At 42.0% G+C, this 18,314-nt stretch overlaps 1 protein-coding gene across 2 annotated transcripts in view; it reads right to left on the bottom strand.

The window, feature by feature from the left end:
- sorcs3a (sortilin related VPS10 domain containing receptor 3a) overlaps positions 1–18,314 on the bottom strand; it is a 315,141-nt gene that overhangs the window by 92,384 nt on the left and 204,443 nt on the right. For both annotated transcript variants that reach the window (XM_050045235.1, XM_050045234.1), the window contains exons 5-7: positions 3,578–3,651; positions 2,363–2,427; positions 1,661–1,779 (exon numbers count right to left, since the gene is read on the bottom strand). In XM_050045235.1, the coding sequence (XP_049901192.1) occupies positions 1,661–1,779; positions 2,363–2,427; positions 3,578–3,651 (258 nt within the window). The remainder of the gene's footprint in view (positions 1–1,660; positions 1,780–2,362; positions 2,428–3,577; positions 3,652–18,314) is intronic.

Genomic DNA, 18,314 nt, shown 5'->3' with positions numbered 1-18,314 from the left:
TTATTGTTCTTTGTGCAGCTTCACATGTTGAATGTAGTTGGAAGTTGTTGTGTATCCGTCTTTAATTTTCGACCCCAATGTTTTGCATACTGCAAGTCATTTTTTGTTGACCAAAATTAACTTTCATATCATTTTTTCCAACTGGTGCTCAAAAACATAAAGTTAGTTCTTCATGGTTCTCTCCTGCAACTTGAGTGGATGCTATTAGATTGGTTCAAACAAAGTGGATCAGGGGACTGAAGTGTAAATTTGCTGGAAATGAATAGCTTTAATCTTAGTTAATCAGGGAAATGAAGGAAAATTAATTTTAAAATATCATACTTTTTAATCTTTGGGTTTAGGGGGAAGGTGTCAAGTATGTTCAAATCAAAAGCCTTAAAGGGATAGTGCACCCAAAAATGAAAATTCAGCCATTACCTACTCACCCATATGCCAATGCAGGCTCAGGTGAAGTTTTAGAGTCCTCACATCACTTGCGGAGATCCAAGGGGAGAGGAGGTAGCAACACAACTCCACCTAATGGAAGCTTACGGTGCCCCAGATTCAAACGTCCAAAAACACAGGACACTTGGATCACTACGGACGAGCAGTATGGAGATATTTTGTGGTTTCAATTATGTGTTTTTGGACGTTTGAATCTGGGGCGCCGTCAGCCTCCATTAGGTGGAGTTGTGTTGCTACCCCATCTCCCCTTGGATCTCTGCAAGTGATGTGAGGACTCTAAAACTTCACCTGAGCCTCCCTCGGCATATGGGTGAGTAGATAATGGCTGAATTTTCATTTTTGGGTGCACTATCTCTTTAAGTCTCTTTAAGTGCAGTCCCGAGTCATTGGTGTTAAAGTTCAAGTCAAGTTGAAAGTCTTTGATTTTATTGAATCTAAAGTAGGGCTGTCAAAATTGCTAAAAAATGACGTTCGAATATTCCTTCTAAAAATAACTCATAGGTTCGAACTATTCGAATTTTTTTTTTTCCGCTTTATGTCCACAAGAGGGCAAACTAATACAAGGAAACATACTTGTATATGTATTAATACAAGGAAACATAACTACTTGTAGGTATTTTTATTTCAACATAAACGTCTTTGAAAACATTTACATACCTACACATTAAAACACATAAAACAATTATCTATAACATTACGTTATAAACGACCGCGGACCTCTCGCTCGCTCGCGAAATTCGAATTTAGAATATTCGTTGACAGCCCTAGTCTAAAGTCATCATTTGACTCGAATCCACACTTCTGCTGTTGAGCAAGCAGAGCAAATCAAGATATAAGTTAAGTGAGTACTGGAATGAATTACTGGACTGGCAGTTTTCAGGTGGCCAGAAACCTGTCCAATAGGATGCTCATGTCATTCCATATCTGATGAATGATGAAGTAGACCGCTGGTTGTAAAAACACCAGCCAAAAAGCTAGTCATAGCTTGTGCTTATGTGACTTTGTATTTTCTTTTGACCCCATTGTGATCATAAGCAGCTTAGAAAATCCTGAGATGTAACACAATATAGAATACACACCCACCTTTCATGAAACAATAGCTAAGCTTCTTATAGTGGCTCCTCAATATGTAAGACACATTTAACTCAGGGTTGATAATGTCCCCATAGCATCATAGATCATGTACCAGGTAATAACTGACTGTTTAGAGCCCTACCTGTATGAATATGTAGTCATCTTGAACCACCAGTGAGCTGATGTCGATGTACCCAGGGAATGGGTAGTTCCTGTTCACCTCTGTGCACATCTGAGCTCTGCATGTGACATACTGCACATCTGTCATATGAAGGCACACAGAAAATATGAGACGTCTGTGACTGCAAGCAATATTTTATCTGCAACACGTGATATATTGAAAGAATCTTTGAATCCTTGCATTCTTTTCAACTATATAGATAATTAATATAGCGCTCCGATGATATTTATGTGTGTTGAACTGTGTAGGGTTGTACTCCACCTGTCTACGCAGTGTGACATTTTCCCTGACTAGTTTACCTCCCTTTGTAGCACCTGATTTATTCTTATCGTGTATAGATACCACAAACAAGCATCTCGGGCTGTCAATCACACAGTGGTTATATGAGAAAAAAAGGATGCAACATCACAGGCGGGCATAAACAGTTTCACCTATGTTGCCTATGGAAGACCTACTGCCATTCAGAGTTATGGAGCTGACATTCAGCGAGTGAAAGGGAGGAGAAGAAAGGCCATATTAATCAGATATCATGCACTGGGTTTATTGGTGGGGCGAGCCGGTGCTGTTTCCCAGGGGATGCCTTCTTTTCCCCTGAGGAATTCGTTCCTATAGAGACCTGTTCATTATTCCTCTTTGATGTGTATGTGTGTAGGAGACACTCACTTCCATCTGGTGTGTGAGCCTCCATGTGGACCAGATCTGGCTCCTTGTCGAGGCCGGAGACAGACCTTGGAGAGAATGAAAGACCATCGCAGAACGGCAATGAAAAGAAAAGGATGTAAAGGAAAAAGAAAGGGAGGAAAAAAAATACCAGAAAGTCATCAGCGTAGAGAAAGGATGGAAGAGGAAGAGAGCAAATGTACATTTTCTAAATATTGAAGCAACAGCAACTTGACACTAGTTCCCTTCCGGCGAAATGCGACAACACAAAGAAAGATACTCATCGCTGACTGGGTGGTGGAGGGTCACCACACTCTCCGACTGTGAGGATCTCTGGGTAAAATCTTGCTCATTTTACTGCTTGTGGATTAGACCAGATGGAAACAGAGTTCCCATTGTGGTGATATTTCATATCCCTTGGAGGCTGATGAAGCCATTGTCTAAATGCAGCCAACTGGAGGCCTGCCTAGCCATTGCTAGAGGCCCATCCAGTGTTTAGATGTCCTTGAAGGGGCTTTGGTGGTGAAGGGCAAAGCCAGCGATGGATCCTGCACATTATTTAGGATTATATCACGGAAGTAGCTCCAGATTTATGCAAGTTAGTGTGGGCAGAGCCAACGGCAATCCCGGGCACACCCCAGTGACCTCAGAGAGGAGCAATGAGCTGGAATAGATCAGGACCTACATTTGTGATGAGTGTGCACTTTCAGACGTAGTAGGTACACTGCAGGGGTGAGCAGCAGACGTGACTGGATGAGAAGTGACAGGGACGTCCCGGATCCATTATTAGTCATAGCTCCTCATACTGTATGTTAGCTTTTGTATCTGCATGTTTGCGTCTGTAGAAAAGCCACCTCTCTCCTCTGTCTATTACTGATGTAGAAAAACAAAAACAATATTTAAATATTTATGTGCAATATGCCTGATATGAGCGGAACGTGTGTGAGAAATGAAGTGGAATGCGACATGCCCTCGGCCACTGAATGCAAAGTGTGTTCTGAAGGAGGAGATTAATCTTTGCCTGATTGTATCAAGGGGTAGATAATGTGCAGAGTTTCAGCAGCATCACCAGTCAGTCACACACCTTGTTCTAAGCCATCAATATCACTTGCTCAGTCGCGCAGAACATGAGCAACAGTTTCTGCATTCCTGAGTAAACAAAACTTTGCAGAAGAGGAGTGGAGCAGACTAATAGATGTGAGATGCGGGATGACTCACCAGTAGAATCTGTTCGGCGTGACGTGTTCATGGACGAGCTGCCATTTTCTTCCAAAGTCCACCGAGCTGTACAGCTGTGGGGAAAAAAAAAGTGGGTCCTGTTAGCAAGATGAATGCATGTTTCCGCGCTGGTCCAGCTTCTAATTAGACTGGCTGATTTAAAAGTCGTAACAGTGACGAGCAGGCTTGAGACATGGCTGGATAATTCCAGGGTGGAAGTTAGTTTGGAGCTATAAAGCATTATCTGGAGATAGGCTGACATAGCGCTGAGCTGCTATCATCATTACCAACTGGCCATTTAAGCTAACATATTGTCACAGATATAGGCATCTCTAATCCCCTGTCCCCTTACGATTTACAACTATGGGTTTAGACAAAGCACATAATGGGAATAATACATTAAAACTGAAATAGATATGACATTAATGCGGCCCCTTTTAGCCTGATCAGCAAATAATTTGGTTTGATCCAGTAGGTTTTAGTCCGCTGTTGTGTTGAAAACAAATGTTGAATATAAAACAGTCAAGGTCCTGCAGAATGAGCGCACATGAATGCAAGGAATGATGTATGGCTCGGCTGACGCCAAGGTGTACAGTGTGAAGCCGGTGGCCCACTTTCAATGTATTAATTACATTTTCTGGTGCTCGGGCAAACAATTAATAACCCGAGTGCATTTCCCAACACTGTATTGATTGATGTGGTAGACACAGCTCCCCTTATATCTTGCTGTGTCTGTGCATTGTTGTTTCCTCGCAGCACTGTGAGTCGGTGGCCCCAGTTGAGCTCTATGCTAATGTTCCTACTTGTTGCCTTTTATCGCAGCAAATCTGACACTAACTCAGACAAAAGGATCCACATTAGTCACACTGCTGCAAATTTATTTGTCAGCTTCGCAAGGTGGAAAATCCATCTATGTCAGCAGGTGTGTTTTCCATTTAAAAATTACAGTTTACCGGTTGTCTCAAAACATGTACGGCACTCTGGCTGTACAGATTGTGGCAATAATCTGATTCTAATTTGAAAATTGCCATGATTATTTGGATTTCACATATGGATGTCAAGCTCTATTATGTGTTTATTTCATCAAATTATCATCGCTTGAAGGCCGTGTTTTCCATTGGCGCATTATGAGGCAATGGGCACCTGGGCACAGATATGAAAGAGGCCCCACCACCTCTCCTACAAAGGGGGCAAGACACAAAGACTTTGTAGTGGTTTTGTCTCTTTTATTACTGTTCTTTGCACCTTTTTGTACTCATTATGCATCTTTTTTGTGGTTTTGTCTCTCTTTCTGGTAATTTTGATAGTCTTATATGGTCATTTTGAGTCTCTTCCTGATTTGTATCATTTAATTTGGGTGACATTTTGCCGGTGAAGGCCAGGGGGATCCCCTGGGCCTTTGCCCAGTTGGCTCGTTCAGTAATCTATCCCTGCATGTGTCTGTTTTAAGTGCTTGCCACCGATGACAGTAATGGCAGGACACCCAAGCATCTATCTTATCGCCCTTTCCACCGTCACTTATGGCCACGCCGTGTCAAGCCATGCCGCGCCGATTTGTGTTTCCATTATCCGTTAAGATGCACTGTGCCATGCCAAGCTGTGCCAGAGATGTACCATCTCTGGAGTAGGTCCAAAAGCCGGGCCGCCAACCCTCAAGCGGGTAGCGGTGACATCTCACCGACCGCAGCCAACCCCAAATGACCCCCCTTCTTTCCCTCAAATGAGACATGTGTTGCAAGATGCTGCTCACCTCTGTCTGCAGAGGACCAGAGAAAAAAGTGTTTTTGAAAGTCTCTGTGTGTTCAGCTCTCAGTACTTTTGTAGTTTCTAACTGAATCTCTGTGGTTTGGAGTTCAGTTTCTCTCCTGCGTCCTGTTTTTACTTTACATATCTGCTTTATTTTACTGTTTCACGTTTGCGACCTGCCGTATCAGAAGTTGTGTGAAGTTGCTGCTCGAAAACTCAACATTTCCTTATTTTTCTGCTTCACAATAAAAGTTTCTACATAATAAAATAACGGGGGACTTCTATTGTGAAGAATCTGTAGGAAATTAACTGTGACTTCACTGAACTTTGTTGGCGGCTTTTCTTCAATAAAGACAAGTCTAATAATACGGCAGGGAGGAAAGTGAAAGCACAAACAGCCACAGTGAAATGTTTGATGAAGAGCTGCAGACAACAGACTCTTACTGCACCTCTGCAAACAGCTCACCTCCAACAGATAAATGTCTTTAACCTGCCCTGCTGTGTGATGGAAGAACACATGCAGCAAAAATAACTGGGCGGACCAGCCCACTGCTTTCAAATGTCATCACTCAAGACAAGCCTTCATCAGTCAAAGACACGCCTTAAAGTGGGTTGCCCTGTTGTAATGCAAATGAAAATCCCTGCCAAGCCAAACCAAGCCAGGCCTTGACTGTAGAAAAGGGGTTTCAGTGTCTTGTGTGCAGTTCAGGTATGGATCTACTATTAGCTGGGAACAAACATTTGTCTAAACCTTTATGAAGTTGAACAGACTCTACTATGCAGAACCCACGGGTATCTATTCTACAGAAAATTTGATTTCTGATCCTTCCAACCTCAGTAATGAAAGGTCCCCCACAGGAGCCTTTGGGTCGGTGTAACAGGGCAGCAGGCAGGGTCCCTCATCACTTTGGACAGTGACATATGACGCCAGCGGGCAGGCTCAGCCTCTCCTCTCTCCATTCATCAACTCAATGACATCTTAAATTTTAAAGCTTCTGAGCTGTCACAAAGTAAGCTTCATAGTTTCCCACTCACTTCGATAAATCAAAAGCGTGGCCAACCGGCTGCCATGCCACCGACAGAGTCGATGACAGCTGAGCGAGCCGGCGAAAGATGGGAGCTCAAATGGTGATTGAGGAATTGCAGAGAGCACGTTAGCTAAATTCATCTATTCATGCTGATGGTGGGTTTAGAAAACATTTGGGCTCTGACTTGTGTGGCAGGTTGCACGTAATGTTGGACCTTTAGCTGAAGGCTCCTTAAAATGCAGAATGGTGACTTTGTAGTAGTTTGTAAAGTCCAAGCCAGGTTTGTGTAAGGTCAAAACCAAGGCCAGTGTTTGTTTTTCTCAATGGAAAATATGAAAAATATTCACTGATACTGATTGAATATTAACTATTCACCTTTTAACCAAAACAAAAACAAATAAAAACTGCATTTAAAGAAAAGCTAAAAGGTGACAAAAGGAAGAAAGGCCAAATGAACCAATTACTTGATTAAATGCAGTCTTAGACATGCAAAATATTTTTTCCTCAGCAGCTGATTTAGCTTGGGCCCCCGGTGGTTAGAGGTTAACTTGTTTAATCCAAATTTTTTTCCAGACAAAACCCTATGAAATAATCGATCTTTTTAAATTTTCATGGAAAAGTAGGTGAAAATTAGAAAACCTGTGTCAGTTGTCACAGGTGGGATAATGTGTATCTACCATTTACTGACCAAATTAACATAATCTCCTATGCAGTCATCCAAATTCTTATATATCCCACCTCAGTTATTAAAACATTTAAAACTCTGTCACTGGCAGTCCCCAGCATTACCACTAGAATGCTCTATCACATTCTAGAGTGACTACTTTACATATAAAAAACCCTGATACATTCATATGTCCCCGCTTCGTCAATGGCCTTTCACATTCACATATGACATGCTAGGTATCCTCCTGCGTCTGCTATTGACATTCCAGGATGTGCTACCAATACTAGGACATCAACAAGAGCGCGGTTAGGTTTAGAAAAAAAATCTTGGTTTGGCATTTGGGAAGGGAACACTCGGCTCCTGGGTGAAAGTCCAGGGTTTGTTGGACCTACCTACCCTAGACAGACTTTCCTGCTCCTTATATTGCATCATTACCAGCAGTGTTTCAACCTGACCGCGTCCAGCAGCATATCATACCGCCCTAATAGGGCATATCATAGCAACACCAAAGGTTACGTCCAGCCTGGTAACATACTGTTGCGAAAGGTGGCTTTTGGCGTCAGGTGTCTGATGCCTACATTGACAAAGCCGCAATATTAGACGTCTTTGGAATGAGAACGGGCTGAAGGGGGAGGTCATAATCACTGATAAAGGTGTTCCTGTCATGATCTGTTTGCATATGTTCAGCATAGGGCTGGGCGATATGGCCTAAACAAAAATTCTCCGATTTTTTCACAGCAAATCCGATTCACGATTTAAATCGATTTTTTCCCCTTCTAGTTAAAAAAAAAAAAATTGCGGCCTGGTAGCACATACCTGGGGTCCAAAACTTTCAGCATGTGAATAAACCCCGGCTTTTCCACGGTAGCCTATATATGGGCACCACATCTCTTGCAATACACATGGCGACTGCATCTGTGATCGCTTTCCACCGGACCCCTTTCTTATCATAGGGTGAGCCCACTCTGAACTACGGGAGCCCAGCGTGGAGCGGCAGTGGCAGATTTTAAATAGAAACTCGATTATCGCCCAACCCTAGTTCAGCATGTGAAATCAACAGTCTGGCTGGCAAATGGCCTGTCGCCCCCTCAAAATCTATATCTGACCCACCGCTATCACCATCACTGAAGACTGCATCTTTTCGATTTTGAGGGACAACTGTAAGGTTGTATGCATTGTCTGGGCCGTCTGGACCTAGATACCTCATATCCAAAACTTCACTGAAACTGAGCCTAAAAAAAGGATTTCTGTCCTATCTTTATGTTAATATGCCTTACTAAACTTTTGTTTGGGAGGGGCGTTGGTGGCTTGGTGGTTAGACCAGGCATCCCATGTACAGAGGCTCCGCCCGTGCCGCAGTGACCCAGGTTCGATTCCGGCTGCGTGAAATTTGGTAACATTTTCAGAGCCTTATAACTGAAAACTTTTGTGGTCACTATTGTCACCAGTGGAATTAAATGGGTCAAGACGCCCACCGCACCACAACGTTCTTGTTTTGAGAACTTTGTTGCATCTTTCTCACCCTTACTTCCTGTCATATCTCTGCTAGCGCTGTCTGAAAAAAGCCTAAATACCTTCATAAAATATGTATACATATAAAAAAGAAGTTGATGTAGCTGCTTGACTTGTTGCACAACTAGACTAGAATTGTGCTGTGCGACTGTTTTACTTCGTCGCCATTAAACATCTTCATTGACCCGCGTGTGCCTGAAATCAGCTGTTCTTATCATACTTGCAGTGTATGAGGGAGTGTGCTTCCCACACAGAGCACACTAATAGTGAATCGCTTGTTATTATCATATCATAAGGTCAAAAAAAATATTGTGCTGCTGCTTTTTGTAAAGCGCTGATACAGATTGTTGTTTTTATGCATTAGCAAACGTAAATTACGGGATATTGTTCAAATTAGGAGAGCGAGCACGGAGGCAGCTCAAAGAGATCTGCCTGTAGTTACTGATTATACCTTCTATTCTGTGCCATGAAAGCACCACGAGATGTGTTATTTAACAGAGCTGTGTGAAAAATGAAAGCAACAGGGGTGGGAAATGAATGGTAAGAAATAACTGTGCATGCACCGCACGGCGTGTGACCCTCATCTGTGCAGCTGACTTTATCTGCTTTTAACAAGACATATCATTTATCTAGACGCAGAGTAGTCTGTACGCTAGGACAAACTGACACAATGTTTGTTTTACAGAGAGAAAAATAACTTCACCTACTGCATTTGCCAAATTTACAAGAAGGCACAAATAAAGAGGATAGTCATACAACAGCGTTTCTTAAAGTTTATAAAGATTACCCAAACTCAGTGACTCACAAAACTGCATAATTTTTTAAGGGAGTCTGGGGACTTTCTCCCCGAGCAACAAATATTGAGTATATTACCGTTACTGTTTAAATGGTGAAATCAGTTGAAACAGCTTCTTATCTTGGCAGGTAAGAGAGTCCGAACACATCATTAGCATTACAATGTTCCTGTTTAGTTGGTTAGTTACTGTAGAGCCCAAACACAGCAGTACATTTCCTTTTTTTGTCTTGACATACCTATGTTGCCAGTTGCTACACTGCAAAGTACAGATATGTAAAATTTGTACATTTCATAAGTATCTTATCAACATTTGTAGTATGTAAGCTGACTTTGTCAGTGGGAAGTGGAGGGGATGGTGGATGGTGTGTCACCTAGGTGAGAGACCCCTGTTTGAGACCAACAAACAACAAAACCTGTTGTTTTTTAGCAGGTCATTCCTGTGCTCCTTGCAGCTTTTCAGTGAACAAAACAGGGGTGTTTGTAGCGACCTGTTGCTGTGATTTCAGCAGGGATAGTGCCACCAAAAGTGGATATTCATTCATTTTTTCGTAACCGTTTATACTGTTAGAGGTAGAAGGGGAGCCTATCCCAGCTGACATTGGGTAAGAGGCAGGGTACACCTTGGACAGGTCACCAGACTATCACAGGGCTGACACATAGAGACAGACAACCATTCACACTCACATTCACACCTAGGGCCAATTTAGAGTTACCAGTTAACCTGCATGTCTTTGGACTGTGGGAGGAAGCTGGAGAACCCTGGAGAAAACCCACGCTGGCACTGTAATGTCAGTTCACACTAAACTAAACCAGTAAGGTACACTGGTTATAAACTAACAAGCAGGCTGGCTAGCAAGGCCTCAGCACACTCATTGTTTGATCTAAATGCATACAGAGGGTAGAAATAGGGGCATTGTTGCAAACAGGTGTTGGGTGGAATTCTGTTACTCTGCTGAATAGTGTTTCCCCTTCTTCCGGAAATTCTCATGGTGATGTGCCATAAAAACATTTAAGACCCATCCAATCTGAATTTAAGACAATTTAATACTTTTTAATTTTTTTTTTTTTTTTTTGATCAGTAAATACGTATTTAAGACATTGTTAGACTTTTTAAGGGCCTGTGACCACCATGACAACATGTTCTCACTTCCAACTAGCACATATTGTCACAATTTCGTCTCTTGGTCAGTGGACTTTCCCGTCTACATATGACGTGCTAGGAATCCTGGGTACATCTGTTGTTGACCCTCTGGAAGGCTGTGTCAATTTATGCCTGTTACATGCATTGTGTCTTTTCAAAATACACTTCCTTTTTCACAGGAAATGTACAGTTTCTGCTTGTTAGGTCCTCACAGTCTTTTTTATAAATGGACTTACATCGGTCGAACACCTCGTATTTACATTCATTTCCTTGTGCAAGAGGGGCATGTGGTTAGATTTAGAAAAAACACAGACACAGAAATCACTGACCAAGTGGCAGTATTTGAGGACTTCTGAATGAGAACAGGTTGAAGATCATCTTTTCCTAACAATAATCAAGTGTTTTGTGTCTAAACCTAACCACACATTAACCACAGCATTGTCTTACTATATAATGACAAAAACTCTGTCTGTGGGTGTATCCACGTTTTTCTCCTCACTGACTTGGTCAATCCATGTGAAATTTGGCACAGTGGTAGAGGGTCATTGGAGGATGTGAATGAAGCAATATAGACGCTAGCAAGTTGGTCAGAGATGTACTTGCCCGAAGTCAGTTTTTACTTGCCCTATAAAAATTGTTCAATTTAAGCGGCTATCAATTAACAAAGACTGAAGTTATTTTTGTGTTATGTAATCTTTATTCACACTGTATTTATTAAAACAACATGTCATGTATTGTAGCTTAATTCCTACACAAAAATGACAGTGTCAGGGCTTAAAGTGAAAAATTTGTCAATCATTCTCCGTCTATAATTTTGCGCCCTACTTGAGCCATGCCCACCTCTATTTATTTTTCACCCCTCTCTCCAGTTCTGCTGTATTAACACCGGGTTTAATATATTTTGCTTCCATCTCTCTGCCCTGCTCTACTCTACTTCAACGCTACTTAGCTCTCTCTCTACTCTACCAGTAGACTACCACATCCACCTGTTGCACAAAACGCACACAGCAGTGTTTCCCCTAGGATGGAGTTGTAGCAGCGGAGGTGAAGCACACGCATGAAAAATAATTTTCACATGCGTGAAACTTTTTTGTATGCTTGCAAAGCACAGCCTGCTGGGATGTTTCTATGTATCTACTGGCACCAGAAGGGCTCTTTAGGACTAAGTACATACAGTACATGTGTGCACAGTAATGAGCAGGTGAAATGTCTGTCTAGCTTACATATGAGGTGCCTCAAGATTTAGGAACATACAATTGTATTGAATATCATAAAAGTAAAAAGTCACTTGACATGCTGCTGTTTTGTGCTATGACCTATTTAAGTGTTGGAAGTTGTTATTTACGTGACAACGCCTGAACGCAACACAAGCTCAGCACCAAGAGTGCCGTGCTGAGCTGCTGTGCGAGCAGCGTGTTTGTCTGTGCGTAAGTAACAGCAGTCTGTTGATGGTTATTTACACACTGTCCATAACAATAACTTTGTCAGCTGACAAACTGCGCCGGGCTCGGGGGTCAGGTTTGGTCAGGAAAATGCGGCCACGCTCCGCACTCTGCTCCCCTGTGTGTGTGGCGGAACTCCGCCGTGTGCGATACAGAGAGCAGAGGACAATTGTTAACGTGTGACCATGTAGAGACAGAAATGACACGATGAAATAACACCATAAATAGTATATTGTTATGTTATTATATGAAGTGTCCGTCGTGCAAAATAATATCAATGGGGGCTGTGGGCAGGACATTGTTACACAGCGTGTGGCTGTGACTTCAGAGCAGAAGAGCACGTTTTAAAATACATTTATTTTATCAAGTAGTTATTAACTTTTACTACTTTTACCAACTTGCCCAATCGGGCAAGTGAGCTGTTAGTTTACATGCCCGACCTTGAGTTTTACTTGCCCCGGGCAATCGGGCAATCGTTATTGTTGAGCCCTGTATAAGGCAATAAATATTGCGGAGGGCGTGGCTCATCACATAAAGGTGTATAACATCTCAAGGGTTTCACCGATCACCACGCAACTTTGTAGGCATATGACCACACATAATCTGAGGGGACCCCTCCATTATTGACCCCATCAAACAAAAAGGGGGTGCTAGAGAGCTCATTTCTTATCTAGGCCTAACCGCCATATCGATTTTTATTAAACTTGGTAGATATGTATGGACTAGTTAAGACTGAAGAAAGAAACATGAAATTTTACATATCCGCTTTATAATAATGTTCAAATGTAACATGTCCATGTTTTGCAGAAATTTACAATGCCAACATTTATTGTGTGTGTCTATCCAGGTTGGCTCTCTGCTCAAATGGCCAACAGTTGCTTGAAAAACGATATGATGTACACATGTCCACCTCTCTTCAAGATGTAGGTGTATCAGTTGGCTATTCAGCTACCTTAATGACCAACCCAAGTAGAAGGAGACATAAACGTCAAATGAACTACAAAAATGAGACTAAAATGTCAGTCTTTGTTGACTACAACCAACATAATGACCAAAATGTGACCAAAACTAATACACATTTGTGTCAAAAGACTAAAACTAAATCTAAGTCAGATGAACCAGAGAAAACTCTAAGATGAATATTTCTGGTTGTATTTGACATACTTTATGTGAATAATATTTCTTAGACAGCTGGTAGAATAACTGAATGATAATACACTGCCAAAGCTCGAGTATAAAAACAAAAACATCCAAGGGTCTAAAAGGCCATTCCACAGCGTGAGTAAGCTTCCTTTATCTCAGGAATAATTCATGTTAATGGAGATACATGGAAGCACACTCAAACACGGTATGTCAAAGCCAAAAAAGAATGTTTCATTCTGTGGTTTAGATCACAGTTAAGGTCTTCAAGGGCTATGTCTCACAAGAAACTCAGTCAAGGTAGCACTGGTTTTATCACATTTAGCCATCAAACAATTTAAAATACGCTGCAGGCTCACAGGCATAATAAGCAGCTTTTGTTTCACTACTCCGGGGTGAGGAGTTACGCAGGGATATTGGATTTCAGATTATAAAGGGAATAAATCTTTTTGGTTTATGTATTGGTCCACATTTGTTTTTCTTCTTGTAGCCTTTGCATGAAACAAATATACACAGGGGAAGTTAGACTTAAATGAGAAATGAATGGATTCAAACTCTGGTTTCACACAAGAGAGTTTACACATCAGGTACTGAGAGATGAATTTCATGAAGCCTTTTTTTTTTTCCAGAGCTTTTTCCTCATTTTATAGGTGTGTGGGAAATGCTTGGGGAAATTATTGCATTTGCTGTTGCTATCCGACTACTTGAAGCCTGGTGTTAGTGCACTTTTGCTTAAGATGACATATAAATCAGAATGAAAGAAAAATGACAGCTCTACAGCGGCTGTGTCTTCCATTTTTCTAACAGCACATGATAAAATGTGGTGGACCTCAGCAACCAATTAGTGACAGGAGGCCTATGCGGGATTGTTCTGTGACCCCATAAACGCCTGTTCCCCACAGGATTTTCAACCATTACCAGATACACCATGCTACTCCCACCTGCTGATCTGATCACTCCTGCCCACAACAATGTTCTCTATTGACAGTCAGTCTGTTCCATTCTGCAATGAAAATAAGATGTTATGGATTTTGCTGGAGGCAGTGGGGAGTAAAAGTGGATAAAAATGTTAGGGATCGTGTCAATAGTTTTTGTTGTTTCCCATGGCAACAGATACAAGCAGACACTGAAATATCATTCCTCAAACTGGCAGTGATATTAGGCCTACTGTTCAAGCATCATATTCAGGATTTAATCCATATCATAAAACAAAAAACACAATTTCTTGCTCACCTCTGCCGTGAAGTTTATTTGTCCAGGTTATAAGATACCTGTCTGATATTTCTGCTTCCACCACAGTACAGTGGAGATGAATGGGATTTCATTAGTGTGCACACAGCATTGAAAAATTACATTTAAAACAATTCAACAGCAACGTCTCACAGACAAGCAGGATATCTCAAAATCTGTTGTGCTCACTAACTGCTGTTTCCCTGAGTGGAGAACAACAGACCCGATCAGAGCTTTGTTGATAGGTTTAAAAATGGGGATGTCAAGAGTTAAATCCACAAAAATACCGGCTACCGGCAACTTTTAAGGTTGTACAATTAGTTTAATGAGTTGACGACGTGAATCCATCAGCTCACCTTAAATTTCAATGTGACAACTTTTACCATTACTTTAGTTTTAGTGTCTGTCTTGGAAGACTAAAGCTGTGTCTCAAATCACGTACTTCCGTACTTACACTTACTATTTTGAGTGCATAAGTGCGTTCACACTGAGAAGTATGGAAAAATGCAGTGCACTATGAGTACCCAGATGGTGCACTCAAAACGGTCAAGAAGTTGAGTGTGGAACTATGGACACTTCTCGCCCTCAATGGTCGCCATCTTGGCTACGTAGCGGAAGGAGAGGGACCACTTTTCAAACTGGAAATAGCGGCCGAGGACTGTGCGACTGTGAACGTCGCTGCATTGTACAAATACATGTGTTTTTTGGACTAAGCACCACTATACTGTTGTCAGGTATAAGCCTGCAGTATGTTTATTGGGTTAATTTAGCAGTCTGTAATGATTTGGTACCCCGAACGATAACGCGAATGCTAATGCTAGTTTGCTAACTAGTTAATTTGGGGTCGTCATTTCAGGTGAGTGCACAACGGCTGTGTTTGGTTTGAGACAACACTACCCTGTTGAAATTTGCGCACTACATAGTGCACACAGTATACTACATACAGTAGAAGTATACTAATGGAAGTATGTGATATGAAACACACCTTAAGACTTTTAGTAATGAGTGGATCTTCAAGCGTTTATATTAAGTTCGACTGAATTATGTGAATTGCATAAACCCTAATCCTCACTTGGAAAAAAAAAAGCGTTGTTGTGGAGCGTTGTTCCTGTGGACCCTGGCCGGCTGCACTTGCCTGAGAGGGACTTCATGCACAACTGTTCTGTGGACAATAAAAAGGTGCAGGCGTTCCTTTTATGTCACAGGTGTTGAGAAAATACTCTAGTGCTGGACGGAGCAGTGACAACAACCCCGCCCACATTTAAGGGCACTGTTTGCAGTGGAAACGCTAAAAGCAACTAGGGTCTAGGTACCACGTCAGAAGTTACTTTTGGCTCCAAAGTTACCATACTGAAAGTGTTTGGTGGAAACGTGGCTTATAGGTTCATCTTGCTATTCTTCAATTTATTGCACTGCGCACCACCTGGGTTGGGTGGAAGCTAACTGGCTGCACCGATAATTCAGCAATTACCGCTAGTAACACTGTCCAGACCCAGCAGTGTTGCTATGGAAACATTGTGGCTACCCTATGATCTGCCTCCAGGTCTAGTTGGTGAGTAAGTGGCTCAGTTTTGATTTGCAAACCCACTGTAGCATTTTAACTCACTGTTAGCTTTGTTAGCGCCATGTTAGCACGGCTAGTTGTGCAAATATAGTTAACAAAGGTAAAGGGGTTTTGCGGCTCAAAATTAAGCCACTTTCTCATCAGGGCTGCAGTTTCCACAACTGTAATCGCAGATGAGCAGCATCGCTAACTAGCTCCCACCTAACCCGTTTGGTGTGCAGTGCAGAGTGGCTGAAGATAACATTAGATAATCAGTGGAGACAAGAGTGGGGGCAGAGGGCACTAAGTTCCTGCATGTTAGCGTGGCTAGCTGTCTGTCCGTCAGCAAAGCCAACAGAAAATAAAGTAAATGTCACAATGCAACACAAAACATTAAATTGTCATCACCTTCAAATGGATAGCACTTTGAAAAGCTACCTGAGTCGAAGGAGCTCTGGACTAGAAGAAAAGAACCTCTTATATTTCACGTCATTTTGCAAAAAAAAAACCCCAACTTGTCAGTTACCAGCTAATTGGTGTCAGGCTATTGAAAGCAAAATTAACCAATACTGACATAATTGATAGTGACAGAGAAATTGCCACAAAAGCAGCACCATAAGCTTTCATGAGACTGATGAATAGAAACTCTTAAATTGGTCACGAAAATCTGAGAAACAGGAAGTTAACAGCTCTTATAAATCACAGCTGATGTGTCGACTGAAAATGGCATATACCTCAGTTGCTACTAATTTGTTAATTGGCCAAATAGAGTGATTACCTCCAAAATAACCTCTAACATTTGTTTCCCAAGATTCCAATAATGGCACAGCCCTCTGGCCTCAATCAGAGTTTGCAGAATGAGTCAAAGGGACATTTAGATTAGCCATGTGATTGGAAAATGTAACACAGGCAGGAAAAAGGAGGTGAATACACTGACGAGAGCTTCCTCTCACTGAGAGACTCTTTCTACAATCTCTCTTTGCCTCAAAATATGGGTCTCATTTCATCATGGCTTTTGCCCTGATGTTGGGATAATGTGTGTAAATATTTTCCATGACACACTGTGGTGACAGAAAGCAAAGCATAGGTTTTCTGCCTTTTTCCATTTGCACAGCTCCGTCTGCAGCACTGCAGCGGCAACATGCTGCCACCCAGAAAAGCTCTGTGCATTGACATCAAAGCACAAACAGGCTCCACCAACACATAAAAGTTCTCAGAAAAGAATCAGGACTTGGGAGTTATGGAAATGATAACTGCCGCATTATAGGGCCCTGTGTCCCACACAATTGCTATAAGTCACTTTTATAACTCCTAATTAAGTCTCCTATAAATTCTTGATGCATCTATGTACAGTGCTCTAAATCAAATGGCTTCTGTTGGCATCGCCGTGGCATATCCCATATGGGAGGGAAGGGGAGGACTGGTTTTATACCCCACAATTTATGGAGCCTGCAAAGTACACAGCAGCATGGATGATCCTATGGAGGGAGGTATGGGAAAAGGCTATGCTAATGAACCGTCTGGATTGTTCTGAATGAGGGACCATAGGGAATCTAGAGTACGCTTGCCACTGTATCTACAGAGGAAACAGCAAATGAATTAATTAGTTTGGCAATGGATTAATCTTTCATCATTTATTGAGCAAAAAGTCATTCTCATTTTCCATGGGAGGATATGCTACTTTTTTTATTTTTGGTTTTATATTGTTGTTAACTGAAAATCTTTACGACTGTTGGTCAGATGGAACAAGACAGCGTTTTATAGACAAAACAATTTATTACTGAATCAGGAAAATCGATAATTAAAATAACTATTGGTTGCAGCCCTAATCAAAAGTTATATTAAAGTAATCACAAGCAATAGCACCACAGCAAAGGTTGTCACCAGCACAGAAACCTGGGGTTTGTTTTCCCGAAGTGGTATTCAGATCCTTTACATCAACTAAAATAATATGAATACGAGTTAATCGAAATAGAATTTACTTAAGGAGCAGTTAATATCACACTGTAAAAATATTCTGTTACAAGTGATTCCTGTATTGACAATATTATTTAAAGCCCCCAACAAGGAACTTTCATTTTGAGTTGATTTTGGCGACCCTGTGGACAAAAGCGGTAGTGTTTTGCTGGAATGAAGCCTACATTTCCCATGAGCTCTAGCGCGTATTGTTGTAAAGACGCTTACCTGGCTCGCACATGTGTTTGTTTTGGGGATGAATGAAACAACAAGACGGGAAAACTTTGCCCCCGCTCCTATCAGGGATCCCAGCTCACCTCTGCGGCGCCCCAGCTCCACCTCTGCGGCGTAAGCACCACCACCGCCGGGGTAAACGCAGCGGTCGGCTGGTAAGGCTGAAGGCCTGTTTGGCGAGCACTTCCACGGCTTCTTGGACTGAGTATGGAGCGGTGCCTCGCCTCTTTATTTCTCGGCACTCGCTGGACCCTGTCGACGCCTGGCTGGTACCTGTCGTCGGCTCGGATGAGGTGTTCCAG

The sequence above is a fragment of the Epinephelus moara genome, chromosome 5, assembly GCF_006386435.1.
Source record: "Epinephelus moara isolate mb chromosome 5, YSFRI_EMoa_1.0, whole genome shotgun sequence".
NCBI lineage: Eukaryota > Metazoa > Chordata > Actinopteri > Perciformes > Serranidae > Epinephelus > Epinephelus moara.
The sequence above is the reverse complement of the archived record's forward strand: the minus strand, read 5'-3'. Positions and strand labels throughout refer to the sequence as shown.